The sequence below is a fragment of the Corvus moneduloides genome, chromosome 9 (assembly GCF_009650955.1).
Source record: "Corvus moneduloides isolate bCorMon1 chromosome 9, bCorMon1.pri, whole genome shotgun sequence".
Taxonomy (NCBI): domain Eukaryota; kingdom Metazoa; phylum Chordata; class Aves; order Passeriformes; family Corvidae; genus Corvus; species Corvus moneduloides.
Window position 1 is genome coordinate 5,549,466 of NC_045484.1, and position 13,177 is coordinate 5,562,642.

General features: G+C 45.8%; 1 protein-coding gene across 14 annotated transcripts in view; it reads right to left on the reverse strand.

The window, feature by feature from the left end:
- Positions 1-13,177, reverse strand: part of KLHL20 (kelch like family member 20) — a 32,324-nt gene that overhangs the window by 4,039 nt on the left and 15,108 nt on the right. For 10 of the 14 annotated variants that reach the window (XM_032117883.1, XM_032117874.1, XM_032117882.1 and 7 more), the window contains 7 exons: positions 12,291-12,406; positions 11,298-11,481; positions 10,066-10,209; positions 9,719-9,852; positions 8,937-9,145; positions 7,194-7,300; positions 5,095-5,175 (listed from right to left, as the gene is read on the reverse strand). In XM_032117883.1, the coding sequence (XP_031973774.1) occupies positions 5,095-5,175; positions 7,194-7,300; positions 8,937-9,145; positions 9,719-9,852; positions 10,066-10,209; positions 11,298-11,481; positions 12,291-12,406 (975 nt within the window). Of the gene's footprint in view, positions 1-4,198; positions 5,176-7,193; positions 7,301-8,936; positions 9,146-9,718; positions 9,853-10,065; positions 10,210-11,297; positions 11,482-12,290; positions 12,407-13,177 lie in introns of those variants that run through there. The other 4 variants (XM_032117878.1, XM_032117884.1, XR_004241780.1 and 1 more) reach the window with 3 other exon arrangements.

The window sequence follows — 13,177 nt, forward strand, 5'->3', positions numbered from 1 at the left end:
AACCGGGAACAAGTGGCAGAAACATCCCATCATGACCAGCCCAGAGGCCCCATGAATCCTTGGCATAGACTATCTCAGAAATGGGTATTTCCGAGACCCAAAAAGACATTGCTGTGCTTTTGGGATAGCTGCTCTAGAGACAGAAGACATCAGAGAACTGAATACCATGCCTGGTCTCTCAGATGACCCTTCTGCTGTGGGACTGTTGAGGATTGAAGAACAACAGGTACCAATCGCCACAGCAACAGTGCACCGTCAGCAATACCGCACCGACAGAGACTCTGTGGTTCCTGCCCATGAGATGATTTGTGAGCTGGAGAGCCAAGGAGTGGTCAGCAAGGCTTGCTCACCCTTTAACAGCCCTATATGGCCAGTGCATAAGTCCAGTGGAGAATGGAGACCGATGGTGTATTACCGTGGCCCAAATGAAGTCACGCCACCACTCAGTGCTGCCGTACCAGACATGCTGGAGCTTCAGTATGAGCTGGAATCCAAGGCAGCAAAGTGGTACGCAACCATCGATACTGCCAGTGCATTTTTCTCCACTGCTCTGGCAGCAGAGTGCAGGCCCCAGTTTGCCTTCACCTGGAGGGGTATGCAATACACCTAGAACCAACTGCCTCAGGGGTGGAAGCACAGTCCCACCATCTGCCATATGGGCTGAACCACACTGCACTGGAAAAGGGTGAGGTTCCGGACCGTCTACAGTATATAGATGAAATCATAGTATGGGGGAACACAGCAGGGGAAGTCTTTGAGAAAGGAAAGAATATCCAGATTCTCCTGAAAGCTGCTTTTGCCATGAAGCGAAGTAAGGTTAAGGGACCTGCTCAAGAAATTCAGTTTCTAGGAGAGAAGTGGCAAGATGGACATCACCAGATCCCAATGGAAGTGATTAACAATATAGTAGCTATGTCCCCACTGACCAAGAAAGAAACACAGGCTTTCCTAGGAGCCGTGGGCTTTTGGAAGATGCATATCCCAGAGTACAGCACAATTGTAAGCCCTCTCTATCTCATGACACAAAAAACAATTATTTCCAGTGGGGCCCTGAACAACAACAAGCTTTTGAACAAATTAAGTACGAGATTGCCCATGCAGGAGCCCTTGGGCCAGTCAGGACAGGGTAGGATGTAAAAAATGTGTTCTACACTGCAGCCAAGGAGAATGGTCCTTCCTGGAGCTTCTGGCAGAAGGGACCTGGGAGACCTGAGGACAATTGCTGGGGTCCTGGAGTCGGGGATACAAAGGATCTGAGGCCAGCTATACCCCAACTGAGGAGATTCTCACAGTTTATGAAAGGGTTCAAGCCGCCTCAGAAGTGACTGGTACTGAAAGCAGAGCTGCTTCTGTGTCCTGGGTTGCAGTGTATTCTATTACCATCCCCATCAGCTGTTGAAATCAGGTGGGGCAGTGTTTCCTTGCCTCCTCCCCCCAGACTATCTTTCTGTTAATTGCCCATCATTGTCCTGCCGCCTGACTCAGAGATAACTCCCTCCGGACTATCTTCTGTTAATGAGCCTAATCAACACTTTGCCTCATGACTCGTTACCCCATTGTGAGATGCTCCGCCCAGAGGGAGGAACCAAGCATCCCATCATGGATATAATCTGAGGCTGAACACCAGAGACACCGGCTTCCCACTGGATTTCCAGAGGACAGGAGCTACACAGCCACCATTGGACTTCCTGAGGAAGAGCAGACTGTTTTACTACAGGATCACTGCTTCAGAGGACTGCAGCCACCATTCTACCAGACTGCTACCACCACCCTGCCTAACAGGGTGTCAGGTTGTACCTTGACTCTGTCAGTTTGACAGTGTTTTCTTTTGCCTTTTTTTTCCCCTTTTCTTTAATTTCCATTAAATTGTTATTCTGACTTGGTGCCTCCCACTGGTTTGTTTTCAAACTAGTACATTCTGGCACCCTGACTGCCAGTGCTAGGCTGCACGTTCAACGGAAAGGTTCTTTCCATGCATCATGCCACTGATGCCATGTGGAGCAAGTGGATTGTGCTGATCATACAGCGAGCCCGGACAGGAAATCCTAATCATCCTGGGATTCTGGAAATCATAACAAACTGGCCCAAAGGTGAGAGTTTTGGACCAGAAGAAGAAGAGCAGGTAACACGTGCTGAGGAGGGCCCACCATATAACCAACTACCAGAGAATGAAAGGCAATATGCCCTCTTCACTGATGGTTCCTGCTGAATTGTAGGAACAAACCAGAAATGGAAAGCTGCAGTATGGACCCCCCATGACGAGTTGCACAAGTTACCAAGGGACAAGGTGGATCGAGTCAGGTCGCAGAGTTAAAAGCCATGCTGCTGGCTTTGGATATCACCGCGTGAGAGAAGTGGACAAGGCTCTATCTCTACACTGACTCGTAGCTGGTAGCTAATGCTCTGTGGCGATTGCTGGAGAAAGGCCAACTGGCAGTGCAGAGGGAAACCCATCTGGGCCGCTGAGATTTGGCAGGACATCGCCGGTCAGGTAGAGGCTGACTGTGAAAGTCCGACATGTGGATGCACACGTATTCAAGAGTCGGGCTAATGAAGAGCATTGTAACAATGAGCAGGTGGACCGAGCTGCCAAGGTGAAAGTATCATGAGTGGATCTGGACTGGCAGCACAGGGAGAATTATTTCTAGCTCGTTGGGCCCATGATGCCTCTGGTCATCAGGGACAAGATGCAACATACTGATGGGCCCGTGACCAAGGGGTGGACTTAACCATGGACAGCATCTCACAGGTCATCCCAGCTGCAAGACCTGCACTGCAATCAAACTGTCCAAGCAGGTGAAGCCTCTGTGGTACGGTGGACAGTAGTCAAAGTATAGGTATAGGGAAGCCTGGCAAATTGACTACGTCACCCTTCCCCAAACCCGTCAAGGCAAGCACTATGTTCTGACCACGGTAGAAGCAACCACTGGATGGGCTCAAGACCTACCCTGTGCCTCATGCTACTGCCTAGAACACCATCTTGGGCCTGGAAAAGCAAGTCCTGTGGAGACATGGCAACCCCAAAAGAACTGAGTTGGACAATGGGACTCATTTCAAGAATAGCCTCATAGACACCTGGGCTAGGGAACATGGCATTGAGTGGGTGTACCACATTCCCCACCATGCACCAGCCACCGGGAAAGTTGAATAGTGCAATGGCCTGCTTAAAACCACCTTGAAGGCACTGGGTGGGGAGACCTTCAAAAACTGGGAGCTGCATTTGGCAAAGGCCACTGGCTGGTCAACAGCCAAGGCTCCGTTAATCAAGCTGGTCCTGCCTAGTCAGAATCCCTGTATACTTTAGATGGAGATAAAGTCCCTGTGGTACATATGAGAGGTATGTTAGGAAAGACTGCTTGGATTAGTCTCACTTCAGGCAAAAGCAAACGCAGAGGTGGGACTGTTTTTGCTCAAGGACCTGATTACAATTGGTGGCTAATGCAGAAAGATCAGGAAACCCCTTGTGTACTTTAAGGGGACATAATTCTGGGTGGGAACTGTCTCTAATGTTTCATTGTATACATATGTATGAATATAAAGAAGTATATTTGGGCATGGTGTAGATGCTGTAGAATAAGGGGTGGATAATGTCGAGGTTGCAGGAGAAAGTACCAGTATGGGTGTAGCCAAACCATGTATTCTACACTCATCTACACTATTCCTGATGAAGTGTTAATGGTGGGCCATTTGTAACAGCTGTGAGCTGGGTAGTGTTCTCTTTGTCTTCACAAAGTGACAACTACACCCAGCCTAAGGGGGGTCATCTCTGCCAATGGGTCATCAAGGACTCCCCAAAATGTCCTATGACTCATAGGATTACATTGTTCCACTGTGAAACTCCCTGCCCTGAGGGAGGGACTGAACATTCCTGCCTGGACTTGGAGGGTATAGAATCTGGGGGTTTGGGGACTTGGACACAGCCACCACCACTGGACATCCAGAGAAGGACCAGACCTTTTCACAGGACCACTGCTTTTGACAAGACCACATCCATCACTCCAATGGGACTGCAACTACCGTTTAATTGGGACTGCTACCGCCACCCTGACCAACAGGATGTCAGGTTGTACTCTGGAGGTTTTAAGCTAGACTTTCTGTATTCACTGCATTTATTATAATCTTTCTATTAAATTGTAACTCTGACTTGAAATCTCTTCCAAGGTATTTGTGTGGGGGTTAATTTCTCCAGCTAGTTTACCTTCAAACCAGCACAGGTTCACATACAGGGGAGAGACAAAAGCTGAACTTTTGTACAGTAAAAAGGCATCGTTTGAAACCTTTTTCCTCTCACCCTTTTTGGGCGCTTCACTGATTCAATAGAGAGATTAGAGGCTCAATTCTGAAAAGACACTCAGGGTACCCATCCCACGGCTCTCCTCTAAGAGACCTCAAATCATACCACAAGGGTTGGAACCACAGTAGCTGGCAGGACACAGCCCTGCCCAAACCACCAGCTGGTTGAAATTCAAATCACACATATACATATATATATAAAATACATATATATATATGCACACATAGAGATGTATATAAAAAGCTGGAATCATCGCTGTGAGCGATACAAAGGAAATACATGATACAAATCAAATGAAAAAATAAATATACTCTGTGCAAAGGTGGCATCTTGCAGGTCAAGCACTTTTTTTTGAAGCTCTTTGTAAATAAGGCAAAAACATTGTCTTCTGTATCACTTTTTCTCTTTCACCCACCAAACAGCTGCCACACCCACTGCTCCCTCCTCCTGGTCAGACTCCTAAGTACAGAGTGTAGGCTCTACATCACCATCCTTTACGCTACAGTAACTGTTAACGTGTTGGTTTATTCAAAAAATGTAGAACTATTTAGAAAAAACACGGACATAAGGAATACTTCTACTTTTGTCCAGTGGTTCCCTGGAGTCTGACAACGTGGTCTCCCGCTGGGCACACTCACAGAAGTCCATTTTTATAATTCCATAGAAGGAGTTCACCGGCAAAGAGTTACATTGGATCTAGACCGTGCATACTAGAGCTGCAAAGAGGTCCAGTGTCAACAAGTCTCTTCAGTTTTTCTAAGAATGAGAAGCCAGGGGACTCCCTCCCTCTGGAAGCTTACCATATATGGGATTCACAGTGTGTCATTTTGATAACCCCCACGCCTCCACCCAGCCGCCGGTAGTTCATCCCGCCGTACAACCTATGGAGACAACATTCCAGCGTCACACACTGGATCACATCCTCCATGAGGACACCAACCCTTTGGAGCACACTTGGGAGGTGGCATGGGGACTGAACCAGGCCACGTAAGCACAACTAGACCATTATTAATGCCTGCTTAAAGTGGGCTGTGAAGAAGAAGTTGTGTAGCACCCACCTCACACACTTCAGAAGTTAACAGCTGTATTTGCTCATGCCTTTCTCTCTCAGAACAGAAACTGCTGCTTTTTTGTAGATGCTAAAAAAGCTGGCAGAGAAATTTTCCTACTTTTTACAGCTGCTTGTGAAAGTCTCCTTTCTCACACAAGCTAGCTGAAAACAGTGTAGACGGTTTTGTAAACCAAGACTTTATCTCACAGGTGCAAACTTGTTATGCACAGTCCTGTTTTCCACACTGGGAAAAATATTTTGAAATGAGTGTCGTACCCCTTCAGCCAATCACTCTGGGAGGTGGATGATCAAGCACCCAATAATATTATACCACTCTTGCAAACAAAGCTATATAAACGAGTCTGTAATTAATTAAATAATCCCATTCTATCCTGTACTTGACTTCTGTGTCGTTCATCTTGCCGTCCCTGCGGACAACAGCGACACTTGTTTGACAACCAAATTTCTGTTACTCAAATAAATACTTCCTTCTCCCTCTCTGGTAATGTGCAAGATAGAAAAATACTTTGTAGGCTGTAGCTGACCTTAGGCTACATTTTGGGTAACACATGACTAGGCTTAGTCCTCACAATTCAACTAATTTAATTTATATTTCTAAACCCCTACATTCAGCTGATACAACCAAGATATGACACATCCCAAGCACCATCTGTTGACTGCAGTGGTGTCTGCATTTCATAGGGATATTGGATCCCTACATACTCCAGCTGCATATTCCCCTCTGTGCCACTGGAGTCTGCTGGCAGAAATAGGAGAAGCAAGTTCTCCAAACAGCTTCTACCAGTGCGATTTGTTAAAGCCAAATTGCATCGGAATAGTTTCTCAGTCAAGCTGCACAAATAAAAAATATCTTCATGGGGCAAGAAACAAAAGAAAGGGAAGACCACAGAAGCTGGTCAGCTGTATTGAATTCAGTGGAGAAAAAAACCACAAGCTAACAATACTTTGAATAATCTCCCAAACTGTATGAATGTCTGCCAGGCAGTAACTCCTAACTCTGGACATCCCATTACTGTCACAGGGAGTAGCTGAAACCATTGCACTTAGGAATCTGATGTATGTACTATTCTCTACTCAGCTGGTTTCCTCAGCAGTTCAAAAGATCCTGTGGATCCATAGCTCACCAAACAAGGTGAGCTATGCTGCTCATGACAGCTTTTTTTATCAGTGAAGGGTTAAACTACTACTATCACTAGTAAGAATAAGGACATTAATTTCTTTCTATTCCCCTTGCCAGATGACCACAGAAGCAAGAATAGCCATAGGAGCTTGATACTTTATGCTAATTACATTTGGGAATAAATACACAAGCAATTGTTTTTAAGTATAGTTATGACTAGAAAGGCTATTTTCCCTCTTCTTTTCTGCTCCGTATATATTTTGATCAGCAATTTCATATTATTTGTCTCAGCTTGGACATTCTTCCAGTGGCTGAATCTTGCTGATTTTAAGGGGAATAACATCATATGCTTGAAGTGTTTCAGCTCTGCCAAAAGGATTCAGGAATCATTGCCTCAGCTTGAAATCAAGAAGTGAACAGGCCAAATTCTACATGGTGGCTGTGAGTTCCTTCTGCTAAGGACAAGCTCAGTTTTATTGGGAAGCAGGAGAGACTCAGCCCAAAAAGAACAGAATTGGAATACTGAGATATTTTTCAAGATGTGATTCTTTCTTATACTTTCATGCAAGGCAACAAGCCACAAAGTGAGCACTGTGATGATTCTACCCTACCCGAGTTCTCTGTTATGGTGTGTACCACATTCCTAATTTGCCTGGGACAGCTCCAGCTAGATTCCACTATTTGATTGTCTCCCAAATTCAAATTACCTCCATGTGTTAGCATCTGGATCAAACACCTCAATGGTCTTCAGGTACGTTGTGCCATCAAAGCCCCCCACTGCCATTAGCTGTCCATTCACCACAGCCAGGCCAACCTGCAAAACAGCCATCAGACAGTAGCTACTTAGCTGGGATGTCCTGAAAAAAAGGGTTATAATGAAAACGTTAATAAAAGGATTTAATAACCATGTTTGGTGAAAGGCAGTCTGCAGGAGAGGGTTGGGGTTTTTTTTCTTTAGGGCATGGCACAAATAAAATACCCTAAAAAATGAACCATGGAAGGTTAAATATGTATCTCAGAATAGAGAATTACCTTATTGCCAGCTAGAAGAAGTAGAACCATTTGAATGATGATAAATACATGAGAATCTAAACCTTTTTCATACAAAAACTTTTGCTCTGGACTGAAATTCTTACCCAAGTGTGACATGTATGCACCAGAATATCTACCAGCCCACAATATTTGGCTAAAGTAGCAGAACCACAGGTAAGCCCCTGGTCCCAAACTTCTCAGGCTGGGGCTTGGACCATCTGTAAGCACCTTGGCCTCCAGACTTTCTATTTAGCCTTTCTGCAGAAGCACAAAAACACTGGAACATCAAAACCATGATCACTTCCAGTGGTAAACATGGAGTATAACAGAGAAAAGTGAAGGTACACAATGTAAAATTGTCCTTGTTTTGGCTTTGAGGAAATCGGAAGATGCAGAAGAGCTGCAGATACAGCTGCATGTGTTTAGCAGTTTCTACAGAAAGCAAATACAGAAATAGCTTATAAAAGGTCAATGTCTAATCAGAAACTAAAGTGGACAGTGTTGGACAGCATACTCTGTGCTCGGAGAACGGAAATAAATACGTGCTCTCTGCCTCCAATACCAGTAGTTGCTCAAACTGCGATTCATACTTGCCTCACCAGACACTGAAACACTAACACAGATAGAATTAATCCTCTCTTCACTACATAATCTAATATCCAATGATAAACATTCATATAATTTGCATCTGTCCAAACATCATGACACCTGAAAACACTGTAGTAATCTGCTGTTCACAAGAAACCACCACGATCAGCAGTTGATGGGAACACGCTGCCACTCACAGGATTCACTGAGGAGCGGTAACAGCCTAAGTGAAAGCCCAGGAACCCTGTTCCCACACACACCTCAAGGCAATGTTTGCTGGAATATGTATCTAAACACACACCCAGTTTCCCAGCTTTTTCCTCTGAGCAAGTGGGTGTTTTCATCTCCAAATTCATCCAGAGAGATCCAGGTACTAATTTTGATAGCATTCTTTAATGGTATCTCACACCAAATACGGCTATGTCACCTAAAAGCTCCTTTGCTTCAGGCTTAGTTGACTGCATGTAAGAGGCCAAAAATATTTAAAACACTCTCAAATGACTCATTTCCCCATCCTAAACACCTGTCTGTGGCATGGCTTGACTATCTCTTCATCCTCTACTCTCCAGTCGTGCTGGAGAGTTTTTGCAAACTTTTTTCCCTCACAGTAAAGAGGTGAAGATGCAGAGAAAGCAGGAGAGCCTTATGAGGAGACTGACACTTCATCCTGTGCTCTCCCCACAACAAAACTGACACTGCCCAGTGGCCTAACCACAAGACTGCAATGACACCCTGCCCTGTGCTTTCCCCACAAGCAGACTGACACTCCACCCTGTGCTCTCCCCACATGGTGATGCGTGGCATGGACAAGCCCATCAAGCTCCACTCACTCCACTCCGCCGGGACGTCATGGCGACCACGGGAGACCACTGGTTGGTGCGTGGGTTGTACCTCTCAGCACTGCTGAGCTCTGTGGTGTCATCCCTGCCTCCCACAGCATAGATCATGTCCTGGTACACAGCACAGCCCAGATGCTTTCTCCTCGTGCCCATGGGGGCAATCGTGTGCCAGCGGTTCTCCTGGGGGTTGTAGCGTTCCACTGTAGAGGAAAGGAAGGTCTTTGGTCAACAGGGTTGGCAGGCAGTGGGTACAGCGCTTTTGAACCCAACTACCACACACCAAAAATGCCATGACCCTGTTTGCTCTCTCTATCCTTCTAAAGAACTCTTGCTAGTCTCTCTCCTGTCTTCAGCCCTACACAATCAATCACATTCAGATCTACACTCAAGAGGGAGCTGGCAATGCTACAAATTGACCTGCAGCAGTTTTACCTTTGGCACTTTCCTTCCTACAGCAGAAAATGGCTGCTGCAGGAATTTAAAAAAAAAAAAAAAAAAAAAAGTGTTTGCAACTGCTATGCAAACAATCAAAGCCTCATATTCAGGACATACTGCCAAACACAGCACTGAGAAAGTAAAAATATGACACGCAACCAGGTAATAGGGGCTCACAAACCTGGAGAGTGAATTATTGTACGGCAAAACAATATTTAAAGAAGCAAAAATCTCCACAAACTGATCACTAAGATATTCAACAGCCATCTGGGGACATGAAGGACTCCCCGGTACCAGGACGAGCGCTGACTGGGATTAAGGGACAGCAAAAGGCATACCAGTATTGAGAGGAGATGTTCCATCAGAGCCTCCCACAGCATAGAGGAAGCCTCCCAGCACAGCCACCGCCACTCCCAGGCGCCTGGTGCTCATGGAAGCCACTCGAGTCCATTTGTTTTCTTTCGGATCATACCTGGCAAAATAATAAACACCAGAGCTTGTTGAAGTGCTGACATCTTCACAAAGGGGCAGGAATACTGACTTTATTCTCTCCAAACAAAAATCCCTGTAAGATTTGTACAGTTCCTATCTTCTCTCCAGCTTGTCTGCATCAGCTGCACCCTCTAAGAGACCTTCTTTCTCACTGTGCCCCACTTTTTTTTTTCTTTTTGTAATTAAAAAGTACCTTTCCACGATGTTGAGACAAGAGACACCATCTTGGCCACCCACAGCATAGAGGTAACCTCCAAGAACTGCTACCCCAACACTGGTCCTGCAGGTGCTGGTGGGAGCCACATCACTGCTCCACTGATTGGTCTTTGGATCATACCTGGAAAAACACACCAAACAGCACAAATTACCTGCCTAGGTCTGCTTCAGACTCTCCCATGCTTGGGAGCTACTAAGGCTGTGAAACTTGCCTATCCTGAGCTTCAACTGCAACACAGCTCTTTTTAAGTTGGATAAAAGCCCTGAGGTGATATAATGCATCCAGTACATGTTACTCCAGGTATGTTCAAACTGCAGGTTGGAATGAATCAAGCTGAAGATCAAAGGCTCAGGTTCCTGAGAGAGACTGGCTGGCATGTGGTAACTTGCAGCAAAGAGCAGCAGCCAGAGTTAACTCTGCTCTGTTCCCTGCAGTTCATACAGGAACTCAGCCAGCACTGGGACCCACACTTCCAGATAAAATATGAAGGAACCAAATGGACTTGGGAATCCAGAGACAAAGAAATACGTGCATAGCAAGGAAGTGCAGGACATGGGAGATATAAGGCTAGGCTCATAATTTGTGAAGTTGGAAGCATTCAAGGAGAGAGGTGGGAAGAAGGGGAGTCTTGAGATGGGAGGAGGTATTTGTACAGCTTATTGGATTTGTTACAGGGCCAGGATTTAGAGCAGTAGGAGAGCTTGAGTCATGTGGCTTTCAGGCATGGGAATTGCCCTATGCAGCTCCCAGAAACAGGAAGCTTGGTAAAACTTGTTTGACTTTAATCTTTCACATGCCTAAAACTGACCTACTTTCCTTCTTCTAATGTTCCTTAATTCTCCAGTTGCCACTTCACAATAAAATTCCAGGATCTTTCCCTCAGCATCTAAGAAATGCTCACTGTAACCTCACCTTCCTCAACAACGCTAAAAACAAACCCGCAATTGCAAAGAAGGTTAACCAGGATCACCACTCCTCCCACCAATTACATCCAGACCCATCTCCTAGAGATTCCTTCCTTATACCAGAGGCTTTGGCTCGTCCCATTAAGCTCAGGATAAAGTGACACAAAGTGTTTTGCACCAGGGGTGTGCAAGGGAGGAGGAAATGAGAACACACTCGGCAAAATGAACTCATTCCTAAGAGGCTGCACCCAGGTTTAAACATTCAGAGCTAAAGTTCTGCACAGGGGCCTTATGGAGACCTACCTTTCTACACTGTTAAGGTAAGAGGAGCCATCATGGCCTCCCACAGCATAGAGGAGGTCATCCAGGACGCTGACCCCGACGCCACAGCGCCTCTTGCTCATGGAAGCCACCATCCTCCACTCGTTAGTTTGGGGGTCATAGCGCTCCACGCTGGAAATCGCGTCCCCGCTGCACCAGCCCCCCACTACAGCCAAACACAAAAAACAGGGTCACAAAAATACTCACCAAGCTCACATACTGTGTGTGCTCCTGGCACAAATCACTCTTGCAGCCTTAACCCATCTCTAAGTCACTCCTTCTGAGGTTTGTAATTACAAAACAGAATGAGATTTTCAAGAGCGTTAACTGAAGTTTGGAAATACTGTGGCATACACAGCACCAAAGAAATCACGCAAGTAGGGAAGTGTAAGTTAATTCAAACTTTCAAATATTAATGCACAGGTCACATCAGAAATAGGTTGTGAATACTGGCTTTATGGGAACACCACCACCACAAAATCCTGCCTGGAGTCTCCTGGCCTAAGCTGGCGGGAAAAATACATAGAATCAGAACATCCTGAGTTGGAAGGATCAAAGTCCAGCTCCTGGCCCTGCATAGCAAAGCCCCAAGAATCCCACCATGTGCCTGCGAGTATTGTCCAAATGCTTCTTGAGCTCTGTCAGGCTTGGTGCTGTGACCACTGCCCTGGGGAGTCAGTTCCAATGCCAGATTCTGCTCTGGTTGAAGAGCCTTTACCTAATATCCAACTTAAGCCTCCCTGACACAGCTTCAGGCCATTCCCTCAGGTTCTATTGCTGGTTACCAGAGAGCCGAGATCAGTGTCAGCCCCTCCTCTCCCCCCTCACAAGGAAGTTGTAAACTGTGATGAGCTCTCCTCTCAGTCTCTTCTTCAGGCAGAACAGACCAAGTGACCTCAGCCACTCCTCATATGACCCTCTAGACCCTCCACCATCTCCTGCTGACACCACACACACACCTGCAGAAACACACACCTGCAAAGAGTACCTCTCCACAGCGGATGGGTTTGCGTGGCCTTGTTCGCGGTCCCTGCATCAGTGGCCGCTCTTGGGGCAGCAGCAGGTAGTTTTTGGCTTCATCCACCAGATCCCTATGCAAGACAGGAAAATATTAACCCTCAGAGCTCAGTCTCAGGAGAAGGGGCGAATCAGAACTGATGGGAAGAGCAGCCAGCACTAGTCATGCACCTCAGGTATTCACAAGTCACATGAGAACAGCATAAACAGCTCCAGTTAAACGTAGACTGACACCTAAATAGTCATCGGTTTACAAGCCACTGACACAGTGACAGAAGCAAATCAGTACCAGTATTTGGCCAGAGTTAATAACAGATACAGCTTGCTATAAAAAGACTGATAAAAAAAACTGTGACAAGAGATTTGTCAGGCTTACTGTGCAGAAAAGAAACACCCAATCTGCCTCAATCTAAAACTTAACAGTCAGTGATTTTGCCTCACAACAGAACAGGAGTTGGAAAGCACACAAATACGTAATACACACATGACCAACAGATGGAGATAGTACCCCTCTGATGAAAATTTTCTCCATCAGTTCTGGCCAGCTCACACTGTCCATCCATTCATTACTTGCCACCTGGACTAATTCTAATACTCCAAACCCTTGAATAAAACAAAAAAGAACAAAAAAGTCCTCCTTCCCTCTATGAATGTGGAATTCCCCCAGCATGAATGCTTATTCAGGAAGAGAACAATTTAGCCTATGCCCTGAACTTCTTTACAATATGCACAAGATAAATCATGTGCTTTGTGGATGATACAGAACTCTGTAGAACCAGAAAGGTGAGACTCATATCATAAGAGGAGAAAATGATAACTTCCCTGAGTTATCCGTGTGGGAAAGA